General features: G+C 43.2%; 2 protein-coding genes across 2 annotated transcripts; one reads left to right on the plus strand and one right to left on the minus strand.

The window, feature by feature from the left end:
* Positions 1 to 3126: 3126 nt before the first annotated feature.
* mnx1 (motor neuron and pancreas homeobox 1) lies at positions 3127 to 6193 on the plus strand. The gene is made up of 3 exons (XM_063873790.1): positions 3127 to 3680; positions 5084 to 5244; positions 5610 to 6193. The coding sequence occupies exons 1-3, from the start codon at positions 3194 to 3196 to the stop codon at positions 5895 to 5897; spliced, it is 936 nt and encodes a 311-aa protein (XP_063729860.1). The 5' UTR covers positions 3127 to 3193; the 3' UTR covers positions 5898 to 6193.
* A 2018-nt stretch (positions 6194 to 8211) lies between these two features.
* On the minus strand, positions 8212 to 15056 carry nom1 (nucleolar protein with MIF4G domain 1). The gene is given in 13 exon segments (XM_063912209.1): positions 8212 to 8621; positions 9052 to 9133; positions 9136 to 9160; positions 9239 to 9370; positions 10220 to 10352; positions 10431 to 10552; positions 10728 to 10892; positions 11539 to 11649; positions 11769 to 12092; positions 13055 to 13250; positions 13830 to 13942; positions 14023 to 14145; positions 14148 to 15056. Coding segments are annotated over 13 exon segments (2454 nt in total). The 5' UTR covers positions 14898 to 15056; the 3' UTR covers positions 8212 to 8443.
* Positions 15057 to 15087: the final 31 nt, after the last annotated feature.

Genomic DNA, 15087 nt, shown 5'->3' on the forward strand with positions numbered 1-15087 from the left:
ACAAATGTTTTTAAAAGCAGTTTCCTGGAGGAATCCATCTGACACAGCGCAGGTCCCTTTAAATTGCCTTTTCATAATGACCACATTTACCCGGGGTAATTAATATATAAACCCTCCCGATTTGTCACTTTGATTTGTATTTTAGTTAATTGTGAAAGTAATTACAGAGGTTTTTTTAAGGGGGTTCGTTTCCATCTTGGGTTCCTTATTAATTCCTTCTCCCCTGGATGTGATGAAAAGGAGCCATAAATCCTGCTGATCGGTGAAGGCCAATACTAAATGGCTCCATATTTCACCGCTGCTTTAATAGAAATATTCATGCGGGGCCTTTAATGAAATTAAACCCACGGGACAAGAGGCTGTTATAATAATCACAGCAGCTGAGAAAACCTTTGGAGAAATGCGTAATGACGCTTCGGTTGCACATTTGGGTTAACAAATGTCTTGATTTGAGCCATGTTTGCTCTAAAAAAACATCATAACTGGGTTAAATAAACACGTCAGAAGTCAATAGGTGTAAAGAAAATGCAAGAAATGGAGCATCTTAAGCACGGGTTGGGGGTACTTGTACTTTAATAAATCAGCTGAGAGGTTAAAATACTCAGCTAGTATACAAAGCAATTCAATTAGATCCACTTTTAGTCATAGGCCAGATATTAAATGGGCTTTTACGCACAACAAGTGACTTTTGGTAAAAGGTTTTGGTACTAAGAATATTTTGATGCCAATTCTCATGTACTTTCACTTTCATTTTACTTAGAGTAAAATAGTTGAGTACTTCTTCCAATACTGTCTAAATGCGTAAAAACACTCCAATTTGGCTTTTGTTTTTTAGCCTTCCACGTAATCAAAAGATTATGTCCATGCATAAGCATCTCTATTTTGGGACCAAACGTCATCAGTATTTGCACAGTTTCTCCATAAATAGGTTAATAAGTGCAAAAAAAAACCCCGAGCTATTTGACCCAGTGTCTCTTCCTCTTAAAATTTCTCCCATCATTCCTTGCAGGCCAAAACTGTCTAAATGACGGGAAAATGAGTAAAAACACCACAATGTTGGTTATTCTGGCTAAAAAGGTCTTTATTTAGCCCTCCAGAGTAGAACAATATTTTGCAATGGCATATTGGCTCTTCCATGCGTAAAAATGGTCCGAAATAAAGGACTTTAAAGGAATGGAGCCTCTTGATTTTGGGAGTAAGACATCAGTAATAGCACAGCTTATCCATACATATGTTAAAACTCACTGTCTCTTCCTGTCTTCCTTTTAGTTGTCTTCCTCCCATGATCCCTTGCAGGCCCACATCCATCTCGCGGTTATCATTCTGTAATTGGTCATGATCATCAAGGTCCACAATTAAATGGCGATCCGTTACTCTGAATCCACCCGGTGACTTGTTGATTTCCCCCGAGCAAATAAACGTCCCGCTTCTCTGATGAATTGACAAAAACTAATCAGCTTTATTGGTAGACAGGTTAAGGGCAAACGGGTGTCAATAATTCTCATTTTGACCTCCTCTTCCATTAACTTTAAGTGGCTTATTAGACCCGGAGCTCACAGGCCTATTATCTTCATCTCCTCATCACACTTTCAATTACTAGCTTTTTTTCTGCTGCTCGTTGGCTCAATCCGCGAGAATTTGACTTATTTTGACAGCAAGGTTTTTGCGGGAGGAGGAATATGCAGTTGCATGCTCGTAGGAGGTTGATTTAATAAATAACCTCAATATTTCCAGTTGGCCCATCCGCGAGAATATGACTTGCAATGACGCTATTCTAGAAGAAGGAAAATCCAGTTGGATGCTCTAAGGGGTGGATTTAATTAAACTAAAACTAAAAATTCTCCAGTTTTCTGTCATTTTTTAGCGTAAAAGACGAAAATCCATCTAAAAAAACCTAAAACTGGGTGCTGATGCACGCCGGTGAGGTTAACCAATGTGCATGGCTCCATTATAACAGGCCAGTCTTCCACACTTTCCAATTACAACTCATTTTGACAGGACAGCTTTTCCAGGAGGAGGAAAATCCAGTTGCATGCTCTATGGGGTGGATTTAATAAGAAACTATTCTCCAGTTTTTTGTTTTAATCCATGCATCTGCAAAAAAAATGAAACGTGGTGTTCTGATGCATGCTGTCGGAGGCAGTGGGGTTAATCAATTCTGTTATGTGGCTCCATTAGAACAGGCCAGTCTGTCACCTTGAGCTGCACAGCGACAGAAGGAGCTTTCACTTCAATTTCCCTGTTGGCCTCTCTGGGCTCAAGATGGTCCTTTTTACGCACAAAACAAAGGCTCTTTATTTTATTTGCAATCTAAATCCAAAAAGGGAGGATACCACAGAGAGCTTTACGCATTTATTTGAGTACTAACACTCATACAACAAGGTTTGGCCTATTTCATTTCCTATTTGTTAATAACATGTCGTTTATTTTCGATTTTCAGGTTTAAAACGTTTCTTTTTGATGTGGTGTAAATTCAGGGGGATTCTGGATTAAAAGTGTAAACAATAAGAGGACATTATCTGCACTTATAATGCATGTGTTTATATCAACAAAATACACATTGTTTTCTTTCTTAGGCCTGTATTAAATCAAGTGTTACACCTGAACCTGTAAAATGACTTGTGCACATTAAAGCAATCACCCAAAAATGTGCAGCAAACTATAAGATAATTAACAAAGTCAATGCAATATGAAATACTGCACTATCCCCCGTATCAACAATGTAATACAACACTGTGCCATATATACTTATATACTACTATTGCCAGCGTCTTCCTGCAGCTTTCCACTGGATTTACTTCATTTGTATAATGTTTTTTAAACTCTTTATGATTTGATTTCAGTTTTGATTCATGTGTGCTTATCACTTTACTAAATACTGTTTTTATTTTCTCTGCATGGTCTTAGATCTGTTTCTTTAATCCATAAATCCTCCGTTAATGAATTCATTTTCCTGCAATAATAGCGATATTATTTAGAAGCATTAACACCGCGTGCCTTACAGCGATTCAGGCGCGGTGGCTGCTGGGACATCCCCCTGCAGACGGCTGCACCAATCACCTCCCTCCTGCAGGCATTAAGTGTCACATGGAACTGCTCTCTCACACTCCAGATCACATCATAACTTTGGAGAGGTGGGAAAACACCAGTGACTTCTCCTCAGTGTACAGCAGCACGCGCACCCGGGGCCCAGATGGAGAAATCTAAAAACTTCCGCATCGACGCGCTGCTCGCAGTCGATTCTCCCAAAGTGCAGACCTCTCCTCTGGCTCTGGTAACTTCCCTGTCTTCCTCTTCCTCTTCCTCCATCTCCATCCCCACGTCTGGCTCCATGGACTCTTTACGCGCAGACTCTTTACGCACAGAAACACCGTCTCCACCGAGGATTTCCAACTGCGGCTTGATCCCCAAACCCGGTTTCCTGAACAGTCCGCACAGCATGCTCGGATTACACCCGCAGAGCACCGCAGGGATCCCCACGCAGGCTCTGTACGGACACCCCATGTACACCTACTCTGCTGCGGCTCTAGCAGGCCAGCACCCCGCCCTGTCCTACTCCTATCCGTCCCATCACCACCATAATGATCCCATCAAACTGACCGCCAGCACCTTCCAGCTGGACCACTGGCTGCGCGTCTCCACGGCCGGGATGATGCTGCCCAAAATGTCCGACTTTAACTGTGAGTAGATGTTTCTTTAGAGGCCTTTTTTAAATCCCAAAACACTCCGATGTATTTCATATAGCTCTTAAGATATTGAGATATAAAGACAGCTTCTGCTCTGGTCCTTTTTAAAACCACTAAATCATAAAATAAATACATCTTTGGTGATGTTTGGCGACCCAGGCTGATCCAAACATAGGTACTAATCTGCTTTATGTGTCATAATGTTATAATAAATAGCTCTAAAAATAATGAGGTGTTAGAACAGCTGCAGTTATCGTTTAGAAAAAGGCAATCATTTCTTATTTCTGACCTAAATGTCCAGCTGGCCTTTTTTTTAGGCCCTAAAACGATATGATTGCACCCAGAAAGTCTGATTTATGTGTCATGATTTTGCTAATACAGCTCTTTAAATAATGAGAGTTAAGACAGTTTCTATAATCATTTATGTAAAGGCAGATACTTTTCTTGCTGCTTTAAAATGTAGATGTTTCTTTATATTTAAGGTGCATTATATCCCGCACATAAAGGATGATGGTCTGGGAGGAACTCAAATGGACAGATTTATTAGAGGTTGCTCTGGCCTTTTTAACCCCCTTAAAACATATTAATTACAATAACATCTTTGGTTGTTTAAGTAATCAAAGCTGATGGAACAATATGTGATAATACCCCAAAAGAGTCAGATTTATGAGCCATCATTTCCCTCTAAGAAATAATGAGCTGTTAAACTTCTGTTAGCGTCTACATAGAGGCACACCTTTCTTATTTTGCTTAATAATTTAGATGTTTTTTAAATGTTTACAGCATTATTTCTGATGCTGGTCTGAATGGAGGGGGCTGTCAGGTTGATGGTTTTTCAGAGAGGAACTAAAATGGACAGATAATGGACAGTGGGAAAGTGTCAGCTGAGTGTGAAACCCACAGCGACCTGCGATCCCCTCACAGAGACTGCCTGCTTGTTTCTGCTCGTTTTAACAGATTTGTTCCAAATAGAGAAGCAAATATCTCAGAGATTCAGAAGAGGACGACCTTGTTGCTTTAGCTGCAGCACACAGGATCAGATTTGTGCACAACAACAACAACAACAAAGGGATGTCCATTTATCTCCCCTGCAAAACGTCTTTGAATGGTTTCGTTTTCAGACATTAGCAGGGTATCCGTTTTGCAAATTAATCTCCTTTTTATATATATTTTATTCCACAAATGCATGAAAAATAAAGGTATTATATTTATGTTTTCCTTTATTTCTTGCAGCTCAGGCGCAGTCAAAACCTCTGTGATTGATTTGGTTACCAGTCAGAAGCAGAATATTCGTTGTGCTCATGGACCTCCTTCCTTAGATATCTTTTACGCCATAAATGCATGAAAAACAAGCATTTCTTGGGTGTGTTACTGATGCTTTTCTTCCCTTCTTGCAGCTCAGGCGCAGTCTAACTTGCTCGGTAAGTGCAGAAGACCCAGGACTGCTTTCACCAGTCAGCAGCTGCTGGAGCTGGAGCATCAATTCAAGCTGAATAAGTACCTGTCACGACCGAAGCGCTTTGAAGTGGCGACCTCCCTCATGCTGACAGAAACCCAGGTAATATTTACTGCTACCCTGCCTCATTTTAAACATCTCTCCAGACCAACCTGCTTTTTAAAAAAAGCACTTAAGCTCGATTTTTTGGAGAAAATTTAGAAGCGATATGTTCCATAAAATAAAACAAAATGTCTTTAAGTCATTCTATTTATTGATTGAATGGATTTCAAATATATATCAATAGATTAAATAACTGATAAATATGTTCAGTAGTTCTTTTAACACCGTTACGCACAGGGGACTTTCTATAAACCACAAAAAAGGGGTTCTTTGCGGGGACATCTCAGGTGGACTTTACGCAATCTTTACGCACAGCTAGCCTCGTTTTTTGAACCACTGAAACTGAATTATTTTCTGCTCCTCAGGTTAAAATCTGGTTCCAGAACAGACGCATGAAGTGGAAGCGGAGCAAGAAGGCCAAAGAGCAGGCGGCTCAGGAGGCCGAGAAGCAGAAAGGCGGTAAGGGAGGCCAGGAGAAATCTGACGGACTGGATCAGTCGGAATATAAGAGCAAGACGGACTCAAAAAACGGCAGAATCAGAGACTTTAGAGACAGTGACGACGACGAGGGAGACACCTTCCTGTACAACTCGTCAGACTGCTCCTCAGACGACGAGACGAACCACACCAGTGATATCAGTCCGCAGCCTTGAAGCTGGGAGAAAGTGGAGATTTGTAATGACTGTGGGGGGGTTTCGCTATAAAAAAAAGTGCATGCAATCCAACCTCTGATCACTCCGTGGAGCTTTAGTCATAAAGCAGCAGATTTAGGGTTTATTTGAGCAGCATCACTCCACTGTAAACTGTTGCATGGCTTTAATGCAAGCTGCTGTGGTTTCATCAGCTTCCAGTAACACCTCACAGATCACTCAGTGAAAGTGATGTTATTTTGCTCCTCGTGGTGTCCCGTAGCTGAAAAAATGTTATGTTTATTTTTCTACACTGTATTTATAAATCCCAGTGCATGCTAAATTATTGTTTAGCGTCTCTCATGGTGCAGAAACAATGTGAAATAAAATGTTTTATATAAAAACTCAGATGCAATTTCAGCGCAATTTTTTAAAAGAAAGTAGTCCCTTTGATTTACGGTGTGCTGCAGCGCGGATGCACACAGAGGCCCGTGTTTCCCCCCCTCGCTCTGACAGGTGGGGTCATGGGAATTACTGTTGATAGCGTTGTCGGATCTGTGCAAACGTGCAGAGAGAGCAAACAGCAGACAGAGGAAACATTTCACACCACACTAGCAATGGGCTGCCGGCGTTAATAACGCTGTGAACCGGCCGGTGGGGAAACTCAGCTGCAGGGGAACCACTCGAAACTCTTTATTACTCTGATAAACACATTCAAGCAGATTGAGATAATATTCCACACGTGTTGCTTATAACTCAAAGCCTTAAGGTTTTGTGTCCAGAGGTGGAAGAAGTGCTCAGATCTTTTATGTAGCTGCAGGAAAAAGTACAATATTTGCTGCAAAAATGAAGTGAAGTAGAAGTTTAAAGTGGTATAACATGGAAGTACATGTACCTCTAACATACTTAGCTACAGTACATCTACCACTGTTTATAGACTATTTTGCATGGTTCTTAAACATTATGAGGCTTTTATTTATCAAAATGCGATAAATAAAAGGAACTGTAGGTCAATTTAGTTAGAGAAATACCAGTGCACTTCCTCAAATGTGAACAAAACATCCCGCCAGCCTCATTTTCCTACCTACACATGACGATATGTATTTAATGCTATCCAATGATCCCTCAGTATTTCTTGGCAGCGTCTGTGTGACCAAGCTTTAAGGCCGGTTTAGTACCTCAAACAAGGGTTTACTTGGTGCATTTTTACAGAAAATGGTCCGTGTTATGCTCCTCCATTCTTCCCGCAGTCATTAGCGTTACACTATAGCCGGGGTTGAGTGATTATGTGCCGTTTGTAACAGGATTACTGAGCAATCTGTCGGTTATCTTGTGCTGTTTGCTTTAGCTTCAGCAGACCGGGTTCAGCGGAGGGTCAAACACAAACACACAGAGGCAGGTAAAACTGACGGCAACAATGGGCAGTGTTCGGACGGCACAGTGGGCCCATTGATCCCAGTATCTCAGCCTTAATTCTCAGGGTCTTTTTCGTAGCAGTCTCCACCACTTCCCAATAAAACCTTAGGCGAAAACTTGGATGTTCCTTATGAATTCTCCACCTTTTAACGACTAATCCTCAAGTTTTCCAATGAATAATCTTCATGATTTCTGGATAAAACCGTCGGCAAATCGTGGATAATCTTCACACTACTCTTGAGTTACATGTGGCACAGTTACCTTTAACAGGAGGGTGCTTCTGGGACATTTCCTCTGGTTGACCTTGGTGAAAAAGCTGAGGCCTTATCCAACCAGTTTTCCTCCCAACAGTCTCCATCATTTCTCAATAAGACCCTGAAAGGGGATTTGTTCTTGAGTGTTTCATGCAACAGATGTACCTTCAACACGAGGGTGCTTCTGGGGACATTTCCTCTAGTTGACCTTGGTGGCCGATGCTTGACCTCCAGCCTCAGATTGATCCGTGCCGCACCGATGGAGCTAATTAATAAGGCCAAGTATCAAATGTAACAGAGCGACTCTGCTATGCTAACCATGCCGGCGGATACAGAGCAGCAGGGACTCACACGGTCACCTCATCAGGGAGTGGAAACTGGAATAAACTACGACACCGTGGGCTTATCAAACCAGTTGTGTTAAAGGCTGAGGAAGTCGGGAATATCATGTGCTTTATTTAGAGTAGGAGTGCAACTAGACTCAGTAACATTTAGTTGAAGACGGATGAAGACGAAGGAAAAGAAGAGAGGAATTAGTTGCTTTCCTTTAATCCTCAAATCTTTAGGCAATATGTCTGACATTTATTGAAGCTGTCTCTCCATTATGGACAGTGAGTTTGGGTAATCAAGTATATAAAATATGCAAAAGAATTCCTTTCAAATTCTCATTAAAACTTGAAATCTGGAGATTTATTGCAGGATGATAAATTTGAACCAGTATACAACATGGTAAAATAAAATGGGGAGGACTGGTGCGTCTCTAACAGCCCAAAGGTTATAATTATGTACAAGGAAACGAGACAAGTCCTTCTTCTGTTCCACGGTGTGTGTGTGTGTGTGTGTGTGTGTGTGTGTGTGTGTGTGTGTGTGTGTGTGTGTGTGTGTGTGTGTGTGTGTGTGTTACAGTTTGAGCTTGGCCTCCTTGGCCTCCATGGCCTTGGTGGCGACCTGAGCTCGCTCAGACAGCTCGGCTGCTTGCTCAGCTGGTCCCTGCGTCCGGAAGCTCTTCAGCAGGAAGTGACTGATGAAGAGCTTCAAGCCCTCCCGCAGCATTCCTAGCTTGGGAATTCCTGAGATCCTGCAGGACGGGAAACAATGAGGGACATTGAAGTCAGATGTTCTCAGGGGTGGGAAGCAGCGGTTTTACCACACGGGGGTTAATGGAGGTCAACAGGTAAGATAGACCTTTATCTTTCAGCCCGTGCTGCATGAATAGACAATTAAGGTCTCTGCAAGATCCAGTCCTGACTACAAGTATCACAATAACTTAAACATCTGGAGTTCATGTCTCTAATATTTCATTCAGAACCAATATGAAGCCAAAAACTATCCAATACTTTGATTCATAACAACTTATCATGCATTGACTTGCATGCTTTAATGTCCTCACCGACAACAAGTGAGCCTGTTAGCATGCTTGTATTAGCATTGAGCAAAAATCCAAGCTACCCATAAGCAAAGCAACAGACTTTTATTTATTAACAGTATATATGCACGCTGAAGCTCACCTTCCAAAGATGCCGGCGATCTCCTCAGGGTCCATTTCTTTCAGCAGTTTGGTGAGCAGCTGACGAAGGAATCGCACCGTGGCTTATCCAGCTCCCCAAACTCTATCACCTGCACAGAAACACATCTCAATCTACACACGATAACACATAAATGTACAGTGGAAACACCTACAGGCGAGTCCCTTACTTTGAGGATGGAGAGCGAGAGGCACTTCTTCTGCAGGAAGTGAGACACCAGCTGCACCAGGTTGTTGAAGGTGCTGCTGGGAAGGCTGGACAGATCCCTGAACTTGTCCCAGAGGCTGAACTGGAACGTCATCTGGGAGAATAAAGGTTCAATTACAGAGTGAAGAGCCGTTAACAAACAGACCCAGCTGATCCTCTGCTCCTGATCCAGGTTACATGTGAAAAGCAAACGCTCCCAGCGGCTCTTTGATGAAGACAATGCTCATCAGTCTCTGATATCTACCTGGTTTACCTGCAGCAGGAAGTGTGGTCTCCCTGCCCCCTACCATTGTTTGTAGTCTCAGAGTCAAATAATATGAGGAGGTGTGAGGGGCTCCCACACTGAGGAGGTGAAGTGAGGGCCACAGCGGGTCACATGCAGTTTAACAGAGTGGGTGGTCACACACACACACACACACACACACACACCACACACACACACACAACGCGCGCACACACACACACACACACACACACACACACACACACACAATCGGTTGACACTACAAGGCAAACTCTGCCTTATTAGTCCCAGTTCTAGCGAGTTAAACCCCCTACTCGTTGTAGAAGCTGCAGATGAATCTGTCGAACATATGCAATGAAATCCTTTCCTTTGCCAAAGCATGACACGCCTCTTTCTCCCCTGTTGTTCAACATAACCATCAGGCCTCTAGCTATCTGGCTCAGATGGATTGGATGCATTATTTTGCAACCTTTAAGGCGATAGTTTTTGAAGCAAATGGCACAACAGCCTGTAATTCTAGCTGCTAAACTGGGTGCTTTCCTTGTCCTTATGTGAAGAAACGTCACGCATTAACCCATCTAACAGACTGATTGCACGCCCTAATCTGATGTTAGGATGTTTGATAGGGTCCTAGAGGGTTTAAGTAGTGCTTGCTTCCATTCCCAGTTTTTAATATCTGAGTTACAGCAGCTTAAAAACCTGAAAGCGTCGGTCATGTGTGCAGAATTTCTCTCCCAGCACGGCGTAGTAACCGTTGAAGGTCTTCTCCTGCAGACAGCAGTCCATCAGAACGTGAACGATCTCCCGCTCCTGCTTGTCCTTCAGTCCCATCCTGACACAAACAGACAGGCTTTAAAATAAGCATCTCATACTTATTATTTGAACACACTGTAGAGATGTGATGGCAGACCTGAGCAGTTTCTCGAAAGCGTCCAAGAAGTCCTCGCTGGTCATCACCACGCAGAAGATGTTCCTCCTGACCTCAGTGTTCATCCTCTGCTTCCTCGCCAGCTCCAGGACTTTGGCGCTGAACTGAATCACAAATAAAGACGTGTATGAGGTCTCCTGCTATGATAAATGTCAGATACAACCCTTTCTTATCCTACTTTGATTAACTTTCAATTAGCAGCATTCTCCTTTAATTGGTCTTTCTGCAGAATGAAGAACACACTGCAGGTGTGTGTGATGTGTGCTTCCTGTGCTCTACCTTTCCTTCCGTCTCATTGGAGGTACTGCTGCTCTGTTCTCCGATCATCGGCGCTCCGCTCCACGAGGATCCCACGATCCACCAGCGCCCGACCTGATCCGCAGCCAGGAGGTTATCCAGAGAGACCCTGAGCTTCATGTCACTGCCTCCTGCTCGCCGCTGCACCTGAGGAGCATAGTTAGAGACAGTTACACATAAGAGAACTCAGGAGGTCTTTAATATGCAAAACAACAGAACAATGTGACCTCTGAGGAGAGGAAACCAAGATATTTAGGATCAAAAGGGTTTTATTTATAGGAAAACCTGCCTTTCATTAAGCATTTTCAGAATTGAAGTGGTGCTATGGCGCCCCCTGGTGGTATGAAGCAAGTATGACATCATCTTTTTAAAATAGCCTCAATCAGTACCATAAAAAGTACTCACATCCAAGTAAAAGTACAATACTAAACTGTAAAATACTCAAATCACAAATTAAAATCATGCATTCAAACATACTTGCATAAAAATATACTTAAAGTGCTAAAAGTAAATCACCGATTGGGATCTTTGATGTTTAATGTGTTCATTCCAGCTGGTAAAGGTGAAGGTGGTTTAAATACATTGCAAACTGCTGATGGATATCCAAATCAATAACTATATGTACATGTTTATTTATATGTTGTAATATATGAGATGATAATCCATAAGTAAAGTAAAAAAAGGAGAAAAATGAAGAGGAACAGAAGTATAGAATAGCATAACATGTACCTCAAAATTGTGCTGAATGGTAGAACGCTACGTATGTAAGGAAATATGGATAGAAATGACCCACCAGAGTCCTCTGCAGCTTCCTCAGTTTCTCCATGGGCTCGGGATCGTATCCGGGGATCTTCCTCATGTCGTTGTTCTTCAGAGCCAGCATGGTCTCCAGCATGAAGCGCACCTGAAACAAACAAGCATAAACCTTCATGATGGATGATTTTCTTTTCAGGACCTACTCATCTCTTTAGCCTCTGCAGACCATTTACATGCACTAACACCCCAGGGAACCCCGCTCTTTACCCTGGTCTGATCCTGGAACTTGGTCCCCACGTCACCGGCCTTGCGCTGGCCCTCGGAGATGAACTCCTTGAGGGCCAGAGCGTCGTCCTTCCTCAGGCCGAAGCCGACGTTCCTCAGCACCATCAGCACCAGCTCGATGTCCTTCTCCGTGAACGCCCCCACCAGGTGTTTGAGGATGTCGAACACCAGCACGGAGTGGACCACCTGGAAGTTGTACAGGTGGCAGATGATGGAGATCAGGTTGTCGCACTCCTTGGTGTCCGACGGGTTCTTGTAGACCTCGTCGAACTGCCGCACCACCGTCTCCAGGAAGCTGGCTCCCACCTAGGGAGTAATCAGGAGGGAAGATTACAAAACATCAGAGATTCCGACTAAATGGAAATGAAATAAAGCGGGATGGACACCAGGCTTTTGTGCCCTATTTTAGGTGTAAAGACAATACATCTATTTATTTCTTTACAGAGCAGAGGCCTTACTCACTCCCCAGGTTCAAAGCAATACAAAACACAACAATAGCTGACGTCCTGTGATAGAAAACTACCGAAATAAGTCAAAAATAATCTCAATCTGAAATAATCTCAAAAATGTGTGTTTTGACCTCCTTTACTGATTATAATTTGACTAATTGTCCTGTTTTAGTGCTATCAACAGGATGTAGAGGCAATACAATTAAGACATGAGCATACTAAAGTGTTGCATATCCCTTTCTACTTCATTACAGAGCTTCATGTTACAGGGTGGATGTGTGTAATCCCATTGAGAGAAGCCTCTAATGAATAATCCAGGAGGATATGTGGTTTCCATTCCTCTATCAGACTGATAGCACCAGATCTAAGAGATATAAGAAATAATCCAGCATAAAGGAAGTAGTTTCTGTAAAAAAGAGAGGACACTAAAATGAAGCAACTGCAGACTACGATGTCCCTTCTAAAATAATAATCATATTAGTATTTTTGACCTGGTGGCGACGTCTGTAGTCCACGGGATATGAAAGACTACAATTCCCATGGTGCAATCTTTTAAAGAGACAGATATGGGCAACCTATGCCGTCAAGACCCACTTTTTAACCGTTAAATTATACGCCGAGCAACATGAGAGTAAGACAGATGATCTCAGTTTGTGATTGATTATTCTAAATGTATTTCTTGGGTGAATGTGTGAGGTAAGGATGACTTGTTGTTCCGGGTTTGAATCTCTCTGGTTTCTGCACTAAAAGCATCAGCTAAATGTAATGTAATAAAGGAAACAACAGACACATTAAACTGAGGCTAGTTAGTTAGTCTACCTCCAGCCCGACGGAGTGGTGCAGGATGCTGAGCAGCAGAACGTGCTCCATCAGCAGTCTGTCGGGCATCAGGGCGGAGGAGACGCAGGCGGACAGCAGCACCTCCGTCAGTGTGTCGGTCATGTCCTTCCTGCTGCAGCTCATGTACAGCTCCTCCAGCTGACCGCTGATCGATGCCATGCTGGGCTCGCTCAGCCTGGAGGAGTCAGAAAGAACGGATCAATTACAGGATCATTTTAAAGAAATCCACATCCAATTATAACCGAATAATCTCCAGCTCAGGTGTTATGGTGACATCCATACCCCCATGCATTAATATATGCATAATACCTTAAAACTTCTCTAATTAAATAAAGCCACAGCTGAATATTAGATCTGCTTGAACCCGGATTACAGATAGACAAATATCTTCAATTTCTCACCGGTTCACTGCCACTGCAGGTTTTACACGTTTAGAAGACACTCCCTTATATGCACAATTGTGAATGCATGCTTCCCAATATGCATGCACCAGAACAGCTTATAGTACAGATTAAAGTTCTGGTTAAATTCATTTTCTCTGTGCATCCACTACAGCGAGTTAACCCATGGATCATTTCTAAGGATTGGAATCAAAGCTTGGTAAATTTACCTGAAAAACCCAGACATGGTGTAAAATTAAATGCAAAAAGGTATTCTGAAAGCGGCTTTTGTACCCTGAATGTAGGAGAAGATGAGGATGAGACGCTCAACCAGCATTATAGTGTACATTTCTATCCTGCAGGAAATCAGGTACCTGTTCACGAGACCCTTCACGCTCCTCTTCAGTTTCTCCAGCTCCACTCTGCGCTTGTCGTCCCCGGCGTTCCTCAGGTGAGGCGGGACGTATTTACCTGCTGCAGAGGGCACCTGCACACGGGAGGATGACAGTTAAAGAATGCAGCATGCAACGTGTCAATACTATGATGAGAAGGAGGAAATGATCTCACGGTTTCAGCTGTCTTTGCATCAGGAGTGACTGCTTCTTCCTCTGCTTCCTCTTCATCGTCAGCTGCTTCTGTCTCGTCCTGATCATCCTCCATTTCCTCCTCTTCCTCAACCACTTCCTCTTCTCCTCCTCCTCCTCCTCCTCCTCACTGTCATCATCCATTGATCCAATATCTTCATCCCCTTCCTCCCCAGACTCTTCCTCCTCTTCTCCAGACTCTTCCTCATCCTCCTCAGAGTCACTTCTTTCCAGCCTTTCAAAATTGTCCTTCGCCATTTCCATGTCCTCGTCTTCGTCGTACAACCCCCCAGCGGACGACCCAGAGTCCAGCGCGCCGAGGATGTAATCCAGTCCGTCGGCGACGAAGGACTGAGGAAGACTCTTCTTGTTCTTCCTCTTGTTCAACCCCAGGTATTTCTCCAGCCTCTTTATCTCTCGGTCCTCTTGTTCGTTGGCCTCCAGCAGAGCCATCCTCCTGGACTCCTGGAGCTTGTTGACTTTCTTTGAAGGTTTTTTAGATTTGTTTTGTTGTTCTGTTGCTTCACCTGTTGACTCTTCTTTGTTTACTTTAGGTTTCTTCTTCTTCTTCTTCTTCTTCTTCTTGGCTTGTTTCTCTTCCTCTTCATCCAGGACAACACTGAGGGTCCCTTTGCCCTCATAGTAGTTCTTCATCTTGGCTTTCTTCAGTTTCCTCGTCTCTTTCCGCAGCTCCTTCCTGCTCTTCTTCTTCACAAATCTCAACCCATGGTCGTTCTCTCCTTCTTCTTCTCCTGCAGTATTTTTCTTAATGAACTCATCCACAGCCACCAGGCACTTCTCCAGCACTTCACTACCCTTCTTCCTCTTCTTGCTGTTTTGCTTCCATTTAGTCTTCATTCTGCACTTCTGTCAGATGTGGTTTCACTCAGCAGCCCTGCGACGAACTACAGGTGATTTAAAGGTGTAGAGGACACGTTAAAAAGGATTTTGAAACAGGTAAATACCGTAGAAAACACAACCATGTGGACACGCCGACTGCCTGTCTTCTTCGTTGGTGCGGGGGGAGCGTCGCCCGTTGATGACGTGT

The sequence above is a fragment of the Eleginops maclovinus genome, chromosome 21 (genome assembly GCF_036324505.1).
Source record: "Eleginops maclovinus isolate JMC-PN-2008 ecotype Puerto Natales chromosome 21, JC_Emac_rtc_rv5, whole genome shotgun sequence".
Classification (NCBI taxonomy): domain Eukaryota; kingdom Metazoa; phylum Chordata; class Actinopteri; order Perciformes; family Eleginopidae; genus Eleginops; species Eleginops maclovinus.